Source organism: Thamnophis sirtalis, unplaced genomic scaffold (genome assembly GCF_051295495.1).
Source record: "Thamnophis sirtalis isolate CommonGarterSnake01/CBP01778 unplaced genomic scaffold, rThaSir2_p1.2 scaffold_15, whole genome shotgun sequence".
Taxonomy (NCBI): Eukaryota; Metazoa; Chordata; class Lepidosauria; order Squamata; family Natricidae; genus Thamnophis; species Thamnophis sirtalis.
In genome coordinates, this window is record NW_028261395.1 from 23763072 (window position 1) to 23778932 (window position 15861).

At 41.9% G+C, this 15861-nt stretch overlaps 1 protein-coding gene across 3 annotated transcripts; it reads right to left on the reverse strand.

The window, feature by feature from the left end:
* Positions 1 to 4078: 4078 nt before the first annotated feature.
* On the reverse strand, positions 4079 to 14301 carry DUSP13A (dual specificity phosphatase 13A). 3 transcript variants are annotated; one of them, XM_087702316.1, is made up of 3 exons: positions 13859 to 14301; positions 7914 to 8131; positions 4079 to 4967 (listed from the first exon to the last, which is right to left on the reverse strand). In XM_087702316.1, exons 1-3 carry the CDS (start codon positions 14017 to 14019, stop codon positions 4756 to 4758), a joined length of 591 nt encoding a protein of 196 aa, XP_087558442.1. In that variant the 5' UTR covers positions 14020 to 14301; the 3' UTR covers positions 4079 to 4755. The 3 variants fall into 3 exon arrangements, with proteins under 3 accessions (XP_087558442.1, XP_087558443.1, XP_013918251.2); XM_087702317.1 differs by lacking the exon at positions 13859 to 14301 and adding an exon at positions 10011 to 10417; XM_014062776.2 differs by lacking the exons at positions 4079 to 4967; positions 7914 to 8131 and adding exons at positions 10538 to 10755; positions 12478 to 12695 and having other exon boundaries at positions 13859 to 14082.
* Positions 14302 to 15861: the final 1560 nt, after the last annotated feature.

Sequence of the window (15861 nt, forward strand, 5' to 3'; positions counted from 1 at the left end):
TAAATATCCGGGCAATCAGCTAGTTTACAATAAGACTCTGTGTGTGTGTGTGTCTGTGTGTGTTTGTATGCATGCTTGGAGTGATGCTGGGCCTCTGCCCATTTTGGGCTGTGAGATCACCAATTGCTGGTACAAATGACCCAATGGTTTTATTATCAGGTGAAAATATTACGAATCCACAGGTCTATGGAGATTCTCGGTCATCCAGCTCATGGTTGTCCCAAAGGTGCTTTTTTCAAAAGGCAACTGGAAACTTGAAAACATTTTGCTTGGAAACATTTTGCTTCTCATCTAAGGAGCTTCTTCAGTTCTCAACTGTTCAGAATTGAAGAAGCTTCTTGGACGAGAAGCGAAATGTCTTCAAGGGGGGGGGGGGGAACTATCCAAGAAAGTCCAGTTGCCTTTTGAAAATAAAGCCCCATTGAGATAGGAATCCAGATGATTGCAGTTCTTGATGCTGGCAAAACCCAAGAATACTGTGTCTTAAGGGGAGGGTAAAAAAATGTTGTTGAGATCATTCCTTTGTAGGAAGTTCCTCTCCTAGAAAAATGAAATACTTTAGGAAATATTTTTTATGAAACAAAGTTTTTTTATTACATGTTTTAACTTCTTTTATAAGCAAGGTATTGTCCAAGTTTCCCCCTTTTACATCTTCTGTTATGCATAATTCATTTTACACCATATTTTCATTTCACATTTCAATCATCTTATTTTCTTTCCATATTCTCCAGCTTGATTTTAATTACTTCTGAACATATAAACAATATCCTTATTGCCTATCCAAGTTAATCAGGTTTAACATCTCATTTTCATCTTATTCTTTTTTACCCTCAATAACATATATCCTCAGTATGGGCAATTACAGGCCAGATGGAAAAAAGATCAAGAAATTGGTTTTATGCAAAATGAGGATAATTTACTAAAACAAATTAGGGATCAAAGTCAAATGCATATAAAAAGATTATATAATGTATTAATAGAAATGGATTCGGAAACAGAATTAGTCAAAGACTGTATGATAAAATGGGCACAAAATTTTGAAGAACCAATAATGTTGGATACATGGGAAAAGATATGGGTAAGAAATGTAAAATTCACACAAGCCCAGAATTTGAGAGAAAACTTTTATAAGAAGTTTTATAGATGGCATTTAGATCCTAAAAAACTGGCCTATATGTATCCGAATTTACAACCTATAAATGCTGGAGATGTGATTGTCTCGATGCAACATATTACCATATATGGTGGACTTGTAAAAAGGTAAAAACATTTTGGATAAAAATATGGTGGATTATGCAAAATGTTCTTTAAAAAAGGATAAAGTTTACCCCTCAGTTATTCTTGTTAGGTATAACAACTGATTGTACTGTTATAGAGAATAACTTGATTTTGTATTTAATAACGGCAGCAAGACTGTTGGTGGCACAATACTGGAAAAAGGAAGATTTGCCTACTATTCAAGAATGGACATTAAAAGTAACAAACCTAGCAGAGATGGCTAAAATATCAGCATATCTCAAGGATCACTCAAATGAGAGATATAAACTGGAGTGGAGAAGATGGATTGACTATATTCAAAATAAATATGGGACTAAGAAATTCCAGATAGTTTATGACTGAAGAAACAAGGAATGATATAATCTGTTTAGAGTTAGCCTAGCAAAGAGGAGTTAAAGCTCAAATGAAAGATGATACTAACTTTCTTTAAGTTTATTTTAGAACATCTTTGTTAAAGATTTATACCCTGTATTTGTTCTGGGAAGTCGGGGAGAAGGTTGGGGGGGTTCGGGTGGGGAGGGCAGAGGGGAGGAGGTAAATATTTGCAAAAGTTTTTTTTTCTAAAAATTTTCAATAAAAAAAATAACATATATCCTCAAATTCAATTTTATATAAGAAATGTTTCATTTAGTTAATTATGCACAATTAATAGTATTAATCTATTTCCCTCACATCATATTAGCTGTATACCATTGGCTATGTATACCAAATTTCATTCTATTCTACTAGTAAATCCTTTTCCTTTTTTCCTCCTTTCAACCATTTTCTCTTAGTCTCTCAGGAATTTCACTTCTCTTACGTTCCCTTCTCTGCACTCATTCGCCTAATTTTTGCTTGTTCTTGTCCTTGTAATCTCTCTATTTTTTTGTTCCATTCTTTCTTCTCTTTTTTAATTCTTTTAAATTTCTCCAATTTCCCTCCCCCATCTTTCCCCATTCTTTATTACACCTGTAGGAAGGCACCTGTAGGAAGTGAGCCCCACTCCTCTCCTAGAAAATGAGATATTTTAGGAAATATTAAAAATGCAGAATATTTCCCCTAAAAGGGAGGCAGAAACTCATCCCCCCACCCCCGTTTGCCAATGGGCCATTAAGGCCTGAGCCAGTCTATTCTACATAACAAAGATCTACCTCCTTCGGGCACAGCCATAATAGGAATCCCAAAGCCCCTTTGTTATATCATCACCCAACAAGGCTCCACCAAGCTTGGGACTCAAAAGACAACCTACAAAGTTACCCTTGTATGGCCCCATGGGAGTCTGACAACCAATCAGAATATAAATTCAAATTAAAAAGCTCAGAGAGGGCATAAAACCCAGGTACTCTCAGCATCTCTTCCCTTTTCCCTCCAGGACCTCAAACCATGTGGTCCTGCCTATCATCAATAAACCTTCTTTCCAAGCAACTTCCATGAATCCAGTGTCTTTTTCCCCACTTGGAACTGAACCCAGAAGGAAATTTCTTCCAACACCTGCTCATCTGAATACCTTTCCCCCAAAAGGAGATGCCTACAGTTTGACAGGTTGAAGCAGGCACAAATCACATTTTTTTTGGCTAAGAATCAAGGATCTGGTCACACCTTTTCCAACTAGCAAATGTAATCAGAAGGCATGAGCTGCAGCTCGCTGGATCAGTCAAGCTGCTGTAAGAAGTTCACACCCACACCTCACCTAGAATAATGAAATATTCTAGGAAATATTAAAAAGGCAGAATATTATATTTCCCTGTATGAGAAATGGAGAAACATGTTTATTTTAGGCAGGAAGCAGACATACCAGTGGTGGAATTCCAAATATTTTACTACCCATTCTGTGGGTGTGGCTTCATGTGTGTTGGTCGCTTTGTAGGTGTGGCTTGTGGGCGTGGCAGGGGAAGGATATTGCAAAATCTCCATTCCTCCCCACTCCAGGGGAAGGATATTGCAAAATCTCCATTCCCTCCCCACTCCAGAGGAAGGATACTGCAAAATCTCCATTCCTCCCCACTCCAGGGGAAGGATATTGCAAAATCTCCATTCCCTCCCCACTCCAGAGGAAGGATACTGCAAAATCTCCATTCCTCCCCACTCCAGGGGAAGGATATTGCAAAATCTCCATTCCCACCCCACTCCAGGAGAAGGATATTGTAAAATCTTTATCATAATTTTCTGGTATTATACCTATAAAATACCTATTTTTGTTAAATGACTGTCCAATCTTCAAGACCTCCAGTGATGGAGCACCCACAATTCCTGTAGGCAAGTTGTTCCATTCAGAGGTAGTATTCAGCCGGTTTAGACTGGTTCAGGTGAACTGGTAGCAGAAATTTTGAGTAGTTCGGAGAACCGGCAAATACCACTCTTGGTTAGCTGCATCCTCCCACCTCCGTTGTTCCCTGTCCCCTAGTCCCTTGTTTTTTAGCTCAGCAGATCTGCGCAGTAAAAACAGCTCAGCTCTCACCAGCACTAACACTGAGGGTGGTCTTTGAGTGCTGCAGGCTCTCATAGAACTGGTAGGAAAAGATTTGGAACCCCACCAATTGATTAATTGTTGTCACCTTCTCCTTAGTTCCAAGCTGGATCTCCCTCTGATGAACTTCCACCTATCGCTTCTTCTCCTGCCCTGAGGTGCTTTGGAGAATAAGTTGACCCCAAGTTGACTTGTAGAGCAAAGCAATTGAGAAGGCATTGATCTTCCTCCTCTCCTGACTGGATGCTCTTCAGAGATACCTGAGGAGCTGTGCAGATAGACAGGTGGGTCAGAGAAAAGCATTGTCCAGAGTCTTTATTTTTATTTATTTTATTTTTATTTGTTTGTCAAACATGTACAAGATTGCAGGTATAGGTAAAAACATAAACATAAACAAAGAAAGTAAGTTCAGATAAATGGGGACAGTAAGACAGGAACGGTAGGCATGCTGGTGCGCTTATGCACGCCTCCTTTACGGACCTCTTAGGAATGGGGTGAGGTCCACGGTAGATAGCTTGAGATTGAAGCTGTGAGGATTTGAGGTTGTAACAACAGAGTCAGGTAAAGCATTCCAGGCATTGACCACTCTGTTGCTGAAGTCGTATTTTCTGCGGTCGAGTTCAGAGCGCTTTGCCTTGATTTTGTATCAATTATTTGCCTGTGTATTATTGAGGTTAAAGCTGAAGAAGTCATTGACAGGTAAGACGTTGTAGCAGACAATTTTGTGTACTATGCTTAGGTCTGACCACAGGCGTTGCAGTTCCAGATTGTCCAAGCCAGAATTTCAAGCCTGGTGGCATAGGGAATTCTACTGTGAGTAGAGAAGTGGAGTACTCTTCTCGTGAAATACCTCTGGACCCGCTCGATCGTGTTAATGTCCGATACACAGTCTTCTTGGGCTCTTCAATTTCTTGAAATAGAAGCTTTGTAAATTCTGCTCGTGGGGAAAAAATGAAATGGTGATAAGATTGTAAGGATCTTTTTTTAAAAAAAATCTGATCCAAAGTCCTCATTTCTTGCTTTTCTTCACATCATAAAAGTCGACACAGGGTTTTCTTGCAACGCAGTTCTAGGTCCAGATCTTGAAGCTGTTTTAGAAATCCTCGGTTTGGGGAAACTGCTCGATGCTGCAGAAGCCTTTCAAGAGCGTCAGCCAGAGACAAGTTCTGGTAAATTATCAAGTAAGCTAGAACCAGGGCTGGGGATCTGCTTTTGCCTAGAATGCAATGAACCAAGATTTTTCCTGCACAGGGGGAGAAGGACGAGAGAAGACAATATTAAAAAGAGGTATTTCGGTTTTGCTTTAAAATAGCCTTTCCTTGTTATAAAATATAGATATACTAGCTGGATACTCGTGCTTCACGATGAAACTATGTGATCAGGCAATGCAGGAGAAAACCGGTTCACTCCAGTTCAATGTTGGCTCAGTGGTGGTCGGTATTGAAACACATAAGGGAATATGGCTCCCGCCACCTTGAGTCCAGAAGCAGTTTCATAGGTGGAAGGCACAGACATTTTGGTAAGGTACCAATGTTAGTCCTGTAAGGAGCCCCAAACTGCTCCTGAGTGAAGCAGTGGGGCATCTGCTAGTTTGAATTGAGGTAACGGAATGTGAGGCAACTGGCAGTTGGAACAGAGTTCTTTTCAGGTGGGGAGGGGGAGTAGAACTCCTTAGCATCAGAGCATGTTAATTACTGTAAAAGTAATACTAATGATCTGATGGTCATTTTGAAAAATCCTTTCTTAGCGAGCGAGCACCTAGAAGCCAAGAGGAACATACATGCCAAATTTCAAATTTGTAGGCTTTACGGTTCTAGAGATTTCATGATGAGGGGGTGGTATTTGGCTTAGATAGATAGATAGATAGATAGATAGATAGATAGATAGATAGATAGATAGATAGATAGATAGATAGATAGATTCCATGATTGAGGCTCCATGTTGAGGCTCTAGAAAAAGTGCAAAGAAGAGCAACAAAAATGATTAGGGGACTGGAGGCTGAAACATACGATGAACAGTTGCAGGAACCAGGTATGCCTTCTTTAATGAAAAGTAGGACTAGGGTGACATGATAGCACTCTTCCAATATTTGAGGGGTTTCCCTAGAGAAGAACTCAACCTATTCTCTAAAGCACCAGAAAGCAAGACAAAAAACAAGAATGGAAACTAATCAAGGAGAGAAGCAACCTAGAAATAAGGAGAAATTTCCAGACAGTGAAGAAAATTAATAACAGGAATGGCTTGCCTTCAGAAGTTGTGGGTGCTTCATCAATGGAGGCTTTTAAGAAAACACTGGACAGCACTTGATTGAAATGGTATAAGGCAGCAATGGGGAACCTTTTTTGGCTTGCGGGCCATAAGGGGGAGAGCGCATGGGGGTTGTGCGCGGGCGTGCTGCACCCATAATGCAATGTGCAATCCCCCAGTGTGCATGCGCGCATGAGAGGCACGCCCCCCATTTTTGCATGCTTTTTCCGCCCTCCCCAGGCTCTACTTCCATTTTGCTCGTAGGGTCGGTTTAAGCCCTCCGGAGGCTTCAGGGACCTTCAGGAGGCTTCCCTGAAGCCTCCAGAGGACTAAAAAGGGCTGTTTTTTGCACTCCGGAGGCTTCAGGGAAGCTCCTGAAGCCTTTGGAGGACCTTCGAGGGGGGCAGGGAGGCTCTTTTCGCCCTCCCCAGGCTCCTATAAAGCCTCTGGAGCCTGGGGAATGTGAAAAATGGCTTTAAAAAGGATGAACTCAGCAATGCCTCGCATGCCCTGACAAACGGCTCTGCATGCCATAGGTTCGCCATCCCGAGTATAAGATCTCCTGCTTGAGCAGGGGGTTCAACTGGAAGACCTCCAAGGTCTCCTCTATTATTTTGTTAGGTTATGTTGTGTTAGACTTCATTGGATATCAACATTTGCATCTGACAAAGCTAATAACACCATCTCTAAAACCATTTTTTTGTTTTGTTTTGATGCAGAATCTCAGTCTGCTAATGAAGAATTTTAGTGCTGAGATGGAACTTTATGTGGACAATAGGTTTCTGCACTTACAGAGACATGGTACAATTTATTATTGCTTCAAATTCTGGGTATGGCCTAAGATTTCTGGTTCCACCACAAAAGCGCGTAGGACAAAATCGCGCTCGACAAAAGCGCGCTGTGACGTCATCACAGCGCGACGAAAAAGATCGAAAAAATGTAAAAATAAAGCTAAAACCTTCCCCTAACCCCCCCAAACCTAACCCTAAACCTAACCCTAACCCTAACTCTTAACCTAACCCTAAACCTAACCCTAAACCTAACCGTTAAAGTAACGAAAAACGTAACGCTAACCCTTATCCTAACCCTAACGCTAACGCTAACGCTCTAAAGCTAACCCTAACCCTTAACCTAACCCTAACCCTAACCCTAACCCTAACCCTTACCTTTATGTGAATCGGCTTGCTTTAATTTAATTTTTATTAATTTTTATTTGAATTTTTCGATCTTTTTCGTCGCGCTGTGATGACGTCAAAGGCGCGATTTTGTCGATCGCGCTTTTGCCGTCCGCGCTTTTGACGGGTCACGAAGATTTCTACATGAAATAATGACTTCAGTCTTAGCTGTTTCTGGAAAGCACCATTTCTCAACCTTGCTTGGTTCACAGCTTCCCACAGTCACATTATCACCACTCGTGATCTTCACTTCCAGCTTCCAATAAGTCAAGTCAATGAGGAAACCAGCCACCACCTGATGTTGTGCTTAAGGACTGCACGATTCCTTAACAACCACAACCTGAACTGTCATTGTACACTGAAGATTGTATTTAATTTCATTGCACAAGGTGCAATGACAATAAACTAAACTAAACTAAGCTAAACTAAGCTAAACTAAGCTAAACTAAGCTAAACTAAGCTAAACTAAGCTAAACTAAGCTAAACTAAGCTAAACTAAGCTAAACTAAGCTAAACTAAGCTAAACTAGGCTGGCTGGGGAATTCTGGGAGTTCAAGTCCACACTTCACATCACACCTAACTAGATCGCTAAGACACTGAGCTTGTTGATCAGAAAGATCAGCAGTTTGGCAGTTCGAAACCCTAGTACAGTTCTCCTGCGTGAGCAGGGGGTTGGACTAGATGACCTCCAAGGTGCCTCCCAAATCTTTTACTGTTAATATAAGCTGCCAACCTTGAGAATCATTGCTGTAAAGACTGAGACTCACCTTTTGGGGCTCTGAGTGCTTGGTGGATGTATTTTGAGGCCGGATGAAAATAGACACTTAGGTCAAAATCAATGGAGTCTTCTGCTGCTATGCCATAATAAGAGATTTCTGATCCATAAAAGGTCTGGTTTCCTTTGCTCCCCCAAACACCGTGTGCTGCATTCATTATATGGGTGATGCCATGTTGACTCAGCTCCTCCTTGTTGTGTGCTGTGACCCTGCACAGACATAGGTGTGCAAATTGGGAAGATAACGTGAGAGAGGATTAGGGTGTGATTCATGCATCTCCAGGTATTGCAATGTCAATGAACCATACGTTTTTCTTATTTCTTCTTCCTCTTCTTCTTCTTCTTCTTCCTCCAGCGTTCTCATGGACGCGCGCAGTGTGCGCATGCTTCTTAGTGCCTCCACAACGCTCCGTGATGCTCCAGCTGCTTCACGGAGCGTTGCGCAGGCGCTGTATGCACCATGCACCTGTGTGGAAGCGCAGAAGTCTTTAAACACTGGTAAGGAGCTAGGGTGGGTGGGTGAGCCCTCTGGAGCACCGTACTGGAACGGTATCCGGTGCTCCGGATTGCTCCGGTATGCACATTGTGGGGCGTATTGCCTGCAACCCACCACAGCCTCCAACACAAGACAATTCACAGTGAAGACAATATTAACAAACACCCAATCCTATTGCACCAGTGTGAACATGTTATACGTTGCGCCGGCTCTGAAAGTCCATCGTACTATGTAGTTATGATGTTCTTTCGCATTCAGGAGTCTAACAGCCCAAGGATAGAAACTGTTCTTCAGCCTATTTGTGCAGCTGGCTATGCTTCTATATCTCCTTCCCAATGGTAGGAGGGTAAAGAAGTGCTGTCCAGGGTGTAAGTCATCCCTGAGGATTTCCCTCACTCTTCTAAGGCAGCGAGCCCTAGCGATCTCATCTAGTGGTGTCAGGGGGCAGCCCACAATGTTTTGTGCTGTGCTCACTACTACCATCACCGTTCCTTCTATTAGTTACCCGAAGTGAAATGCAAGTGTCACCAGCCATTAAATCCCTTTTTTCGTATGTATCCACAATATTAGTGATGGCTCCATTCATATTTTCTGACAGCCGTTTGGTAATTAAGAGTACAGCTTCTCTTTCCTGCATTCGTGAACCCTTCGTGGAGATCTATTCCCTTTTTTGAGTTTTCCAAGGAAACAAGATACACATTTTTCTTTTGTCATTCTTAATATTTTTTACAATTTAATCTTCTCACATTTCGGGTTGCAATCGTCCACACTTCCAGATGGACTCAGTTATTGAGTCCTGTAATGGGAAGGAGGAAGAACCTTGAGGAACAGACGGAAGAGGTACAACAAGACAAGGTCACATAAAAAGAAACGTGAGTCCAAAGCAGAAATTCAATTTGAGAACACATCTCAGACAAGTATAACATACAGAACATGCAACAGAAGGTATAAATTCAATAGTCCTATGACATATTTTAGAGACAGTTGCAGCTGATGGAACGTTATTGTCTCTGCTGATTTCCTGTCTATCTATTAGTAAAAGATAAAGGTTCCCCTTGCACATATGAGCTAGTCATTCCCGACTCTAGGGGATGATGCTAATCTCCATTTCAAAGCCAAAGAGCCAGCACTATCCAAAGAAGTCTCCGTGGTCATGTGGTCAGCATGACAAAATGCCAAAGGTGCAGGGAACGCTATTAAGGTGGTCCCTATTTTTCTACTTGCATTTTTACATGCTTTCGAACTGCTAGGTTGGCAGAAGCTGGGACAAGTAACAGGAGCTCGCTCCATTACACGGCACTAGGGATTTGAACAGCCAAACTGCCAATCTTTCTGATCAACAAGCTCAGCGTCTTAGCCACGTGTCTATTAGTACTAGTAATCTAAACAGACAGATTTTTTTTTTTTATTGAAAGCTAATTCCAACTTCCCAACCTTCTGAAAGAGAGCTAAGCAATGGTGTGTATTTATCCTTCAACAACAGGTTTTCTTCAGGTTTTCCTCACTTTATATTTTTTGCATTGCCAAAACAGTTTCCTCTGTAAATACTATTTAGCCCAGTTAATCAATACTTACCTTCAAAATAATACTTACATGTTACCTATATAAATTTTGGGCCACACTTCGTCTAGCCCATTTGACTCCAATCTACAGTTGTCTATGAGACATTCCAGTTCTTTCACGGAGGGTTTGTTGGAACTGATGGTGTCCATTTGCAAAGGGTGACGGTTGACCTCAGAAGCAAGTAAGTTTGCTATCAAGTTATTGTTGCAGTTTGTTCATATCCTAGCACTGCAGGACCTTGCTGTGTTGTGTGCCAGTTACTTTTTGACATCTGACAATGTGAAGCAGGTGCACATCTTAAAATGTATCCATTATCTCCCTGCCCACATTCTGTATTTCTTGTTTTCTTTTTCCTGCACAAGGCTCTTTCCCCCCACTCTTTTTATTAAGTTTCCCATTAGTCCGCATCAGTTCCCTGTGAACACAAACATACAAAATACAACAATCTGCAAACATTGCGAATTTTACCAGGCAAAAAGCGATTATCTGCAACAGAGCTAAAAGAATAATTAGGTTTGCATTGCACCAATTGACAGAACACCTGCAAGGCACGCGTCTCCTTTTAAAAATTATCTTTATTTGTTCGTATTTTTTCTTAGTTGAAGATCCAAATTTCTTAATTGTTTCAGGAAACCTCGATTAGGGAAGATCCACCGATGTTCTTTTACTGTCTGTATCGCTTTAACCAACGAGAAACGATGGTAGATCATAAGGTAGGCCAGCACCAAAGAGGAGGATCTGCTTATCCCAAAGGCACAGTGGACGAAGATTTTGCCTGGAAATAAAAGCAATAAATTATATTAACAGAATTGGGACCTTGTAGGTCATCTAGTCCAACCCCAAACCCAAGCAGGAGACCCTACACCATTTCTGAAAAATGGCAGTCCAATCACTTCTTGAAAGTCTCAAGTGATGAAGCTCCCACAACTTCCGAAGGCAACTTGTGTTCCATTAGTTGATTGTTCTCACTGTCATAAAATTTTAGTCCTCATTTCTAGGTTGAATCTCTCCTTGGTCAGTTTTCATCTGTTATTCCTTGTCTGGCCTTCAGGTGCTTTGGAGAATAGCTTGACCCCCTTCCTCTCTGTGTCAGCAAGTATTGGAAGGCTGCTATCATGTCTCCCCTGTTCCTTTTCTTCTCTAGACTAGCCATGCCCAGTTCCTGTAACCGTTCTTCATATGTTTTAGCCTCCAGTCCCCTCATCATCCTGGTTGTTCTTCTTTGAACTCAGGGTTGGGTTCCAGAAATTTCGACTGATGCAAAATACAGTGGTGCAAGCAGTTATCTGTGTTTCTGGTAGAGCAGCCATAAAGTTCTTAAGCCCAATTCAAGATGTTAGTATTCACCTTTAAAGCCTTACAATGCACAGGATCAGTTATTTGAGGGACTTCCCTCCTTCATCTGCCCACCTCACCAGATCTAACAGAATTTCTTGTAGGTTCCATTGCCTACAGAGCTACATATTAATGGTCCCTAAGGGGGCCCTTTTCTTCAATGGCACTTATATTGTGGAGCCTTCCACCCTCCCCGAGATAATGTTGGCCTCATCACTCATCAGGAGACAGGTGAATTCATGAGGTGGCTCCCTTATTATTAACATCTCTGAGTTATTATTTCTCTCCTTTCTCTGCTTTTATAATTTAACAGAATCATAGAGTTGGAAGTCACCTTGTAGGTCAGCAATGGTGAACCGTTTTTGGCTCGCATGCCATAAGTGGGGGGAGCGCGGGGGGGGGGCGTGTGCGGGCATGCCACATCCATAATGCAATGCACAACCCCCCCCCCCATGTGCATGCATGCACTACAGGCGCTCCCCTCCATTTTTTGCATGCTTTTTTCGCCCTCCCAGGCTCCAGAGGCTTTATAGGAGCCTGGGGAGGTGAAAACAGCCCCCTGCCCTCCCGGATGCCCTCCGTAGGCTTCAGGCACCCTCAGAAGGCTTCCCTGAAGCCTTTGGAGCAGTCAAAACGACCCTCTGAGCAAACCAGAAGTCCATTCCTAAACTTCCGGTTTGCCTGTAGGGCTGGTTTTTTGGGCTCTGGAGGCTTCAGGGAAGCTCATGAAGCCTCTGGAGGGCCTCCTGGGGGCGGGGGTGTGTGTTTTCACCCTCCCCAGGCTCCTATCTAGCCTCTGGAGCCTGGGGACGGCGAAAAATAGCTTTAAAAAAGGGTGAACTCAGTTGGCCAACGTGCGCAGTAGCCTTCCCCTGCCATGTCCACCAAGCCACGTCCACAGAACCAGTAGTAAAAAAAAAATTGAATCCCATCACTGATTTGAACTGCTTGAATTGTCTGATTTCTCCAGTGCTTGACCAAAACAGGGAAAATTCATAAAAACTCAACCTGATGTTCTTTCTTCCTTAACTTCAGATATTCATATATGTATGTATGTATGTATGTATGTATGTATGTATGTATGTATGTATATAAAATCATGAACAAATGTGCAAGGGAAAGCCCAGTCACAGGTTAATAACGGCTGCCATGATTTCCATACCTCCAGGTGTAGTCAAAGCTTTGTGTATAAACTCCGCAGAAGAGTAAAAATATAGGCTTATATCAAAACTGGGAAGATCGTGAGCTGGTACGCCACAGTATTCAATCGTTGTACCATAAAAATCATGTGACTCTTGACAATATAGAGTGCCGTGGGCTGCATTTAAAATGTGGTTAATCCCCATTTTCCATAAGTCAAATCTGCTATGCGCTGCTACACTGGAGAAAAGACACAGAGATAGATATTGTCAGGAAAAAGTACAGGTGATCTTCCACTTACAACAGTTCACTTAGTGACCGTTCTAAGTTACCATGGCAATGAAACAAATGACTTATGACCATTTTCCATAGTTATGACCTTTGCAGCATCCCCATATTCACGTGATCAGAATTTAGATGCTTGGCAACTGTTTCATACTTATGACTATTGCTGTGTCCCAAGGTCATGGGATCCCCTTTTGTGATTCACAACTGAGGCAAGAAAGATCATAAAATGGGACAAAACTCACTTAACAAATGTCTCAACTACAGAAATTTTTGGGCTCAATTGTGGTTGCTATTTATTTAGGTCTTGTACCACCTGTATTTAGGTCTTTCTCCTCCTCTAAAATTTAAATCAATTCATCTTTCACAAGGGAAATGTCTCACAGGGAGTAAAAGCCGATTTCATATCATAGAAAGGTGTTGACAAAACTTGGTCAAAAATCAAGGTGGCAGGATGAGGGTGCAAGTGAGGCTTTGCTTGACTCAAAGGAGACTTATTGTGTATACTGGAAGAAGTTAGTGTCTTTTAGCAATTACTAATCTAACTTAAGAGGGACACGGTGGCTCAGTGGTTAAGATGCTGAGCTTGTCGATTGAAAGATCAGCAGTTTGGTGGTTCGAATCCCTAGTGCCGTGTAACAGAGTGAGCTCCTGTTACTTGTCCCAGCTTGTGCCAACCTAGCAGTTCAAAAACACATAAAAAATGCAAGTAGAAAAATAGGAACCACATTTGGTGGGAAGGTAACAGCGTTCTATGCATGTTTGGCGTTTAGTCATGCTGGCCACATGACCATGGAGAGGTCTTCAGACAGTGCTGGCTTTTCAGCTTTGAAATGGAGATGAGCACCGCCCCCTAGAATCAGGAATGACTAGCACATATGTGCAAGGGGAACCTTTACCTTTACCTAATCTAACTTACCTGCTCAAAACATGATTTCATAAAACATTAGACTCCAGTAACACCCACAGTCATGGCTTTTCAGACAGGGATATAACTATGCATAGCTACTACAGCAGTTAATCACATGTCCACATTAAGTAATCCATTGACGCATTTTGTTTGGTTGCCATAATTATGTAGGAAAGGGGTTGAAATGCTTTCCTAGAAATATACTTACTGATCTCCTAAGAAAAGATTAGGCCAAACTTCGTCAGTGTGGTGGCAGGAAGGGCTCCCAGTATTCAGGAGCTGCTCTAAATCTTGAACACTGAGGCTGTCTTCAGTCGGGGGTCCGAGATCTTTAGGGCCCAGTGAAACACACTGGCCAGCCATGACCATTTAAAGTAGCGGCTGGACAATCTGACACCCGAGGATGCAACCCAGGCTCGCTTGTTTACTCTGCTCCAGAGCAGATCACTGGTTATTTTGAAAATGGAGCAATGCCAAGAGCTGGACATCAACAAAGCATGTGTCTAGTTGAGCCGAAGGTCTGCAGTCGAATAGCACGCTCCCTAAAACTGCCATTCAATGACAGCTGTGGCAGAAGCATAACGTGTAACAACTGGAAGAATAATAGTAGAGTCACATTCTTTCTGATAGGAAAAACAAGCCCATGACCTGCATTTTCTTCCCATTCAGCCATCTCCACTGATCCATTACAATGCCCCTCCAGCAATGGTGGGATTCAAATTTAATAACCAGTTCTCTGCCCTAATGACCAGCTGGGTAGGCATGGCTCGGTGGTCATGTGACTGGATGGGTGTGGCCAACTTAATGTCACTCAGGTCGATGGGCGCTTCGTCTTAGCTGTTACAATGTAACAAGGGTTAACTGGAGAGGCAGTTTCTGTAAGCAGGGCAAGAAAGATTAGGCTAGAAACAACACTAGAATCTTTCCTTCCTGCCTTCCTTACAGGATTAGCCCTGTAAAGTGGAAAGAAACAAAAGGAGATTTCTTCCAACAACAGGTTCTCCAAACTGCTTAGGAAATTAACAGCCGGTTCTCCTGAATAGGTGCGAACTGGCTGAATCCCACCACTACCTTCCAGCTTTGATCTTCCAAGGAAAAACTGTTCAGTGCTCAGCCAGATCTGAAGCAACCATGGCAGGTGCCAATATTGGAAATATAACTAGGGGCTGGTTGTTAATACTGTGACTATGGGAATGTCCCGCAAACTTTATATCATATTGCAACAGAATGGCCTCTCAGGAGAATCTCTGGATCCTTGCAAGAAGAGCAGTGCTGTCCAATGGCTAAATCATGGGTCGTCAACCTGGTCCCTACCGCCCACTAGTGGCCGTTTTGGGATTCCAGGTGGGCGGTAGGGACTTCGGAGATTAAAACCTCCTTTTGAGCAAGTGGCCAGGCGCGAGCGCACACTTCAATAAACCAACGTGCGCAGTTGCAAAATAGGAGAAGCAAACACGTGTGAAGGGGAAAGGGAGGAGGGGATAGCAGGGTCAGGCAGAAGCCAAACAGGGCAGTTGCAAAATAGGAGAAAGAAAAGTTATAGGTAGGAAAGAATTGTTGTTGGCTAATAATAATAAGTGGGCTAACTAGCTCAGCTAGTTACATTGCCCCAAGGAAGGTAAAAAAAAGGAGATAAAAAGGAAAAGAGCAAAAAAAAATTAACAAGGGAAGAAAAATAGAGAAAAGGGGATAAAATAAAGGTGGAGAGTAAGCAGTGTTTAGTGTGGCTCATAAATTAAGTTTTGTTATCTTATAAAATAAAAGAAAGAAATAAGTAAAGGAAGGAGAAGGAGAAAATAAAAAAGGAAGGGAAAAAGAGATCCTTGATATAGTGAAATACTATAAGAAAGGTAAAGAAGAAGAAGGCAGGAAAAGGATTTTTTTTTTGATGGTGACACTTAATAAAAATTGGCACCTAATACAGTGCTCCTTACGAAAATCGAACCAGATATCAAATATTTAGTCTCACAGCATCAGCCTCAGAGATCTCATTAATCACTAGTAAAGCTAATTTCAATTTACTTTGTTTTCTAATTAAACTTTATAAAGTTAAAAACATTATACACATGCATAAAGTAAATATAAAAAGATAAATGTACGTACATTTCTTTCTTTTTTTTAAACACCCTCCTTTCTAAAAAATATTCCGCACTTGCGCAAAAACTGGTGGGCGGTAAGGAAATTTTTCATCAAGTAAGATCCATTAGTGGG

Coding starts and splice junctions, on each gene's coding strand:
- DUSP13A (XM_087702316.1), bottom strand. CDS start 14,019: ATGGTCATGGCTGGCCAGTGTGTTTCACTGGGCCCTAAAGATCTCGGA. Junction 8,132..13,858: donor AATCTTTTCTTAGGAGATCA/GTAAGTATATTT, acceptor ATGTCTGTGCAG/GGTCACAGCACACAACAAGG. Junction 4,968..7,913: donor AGCACTCAGAGCCCCAAAAG/GTGAGTCTCAGT, acceptor CCCCCTGTGCAG/GAAAAATCTTGGTTCATTGC.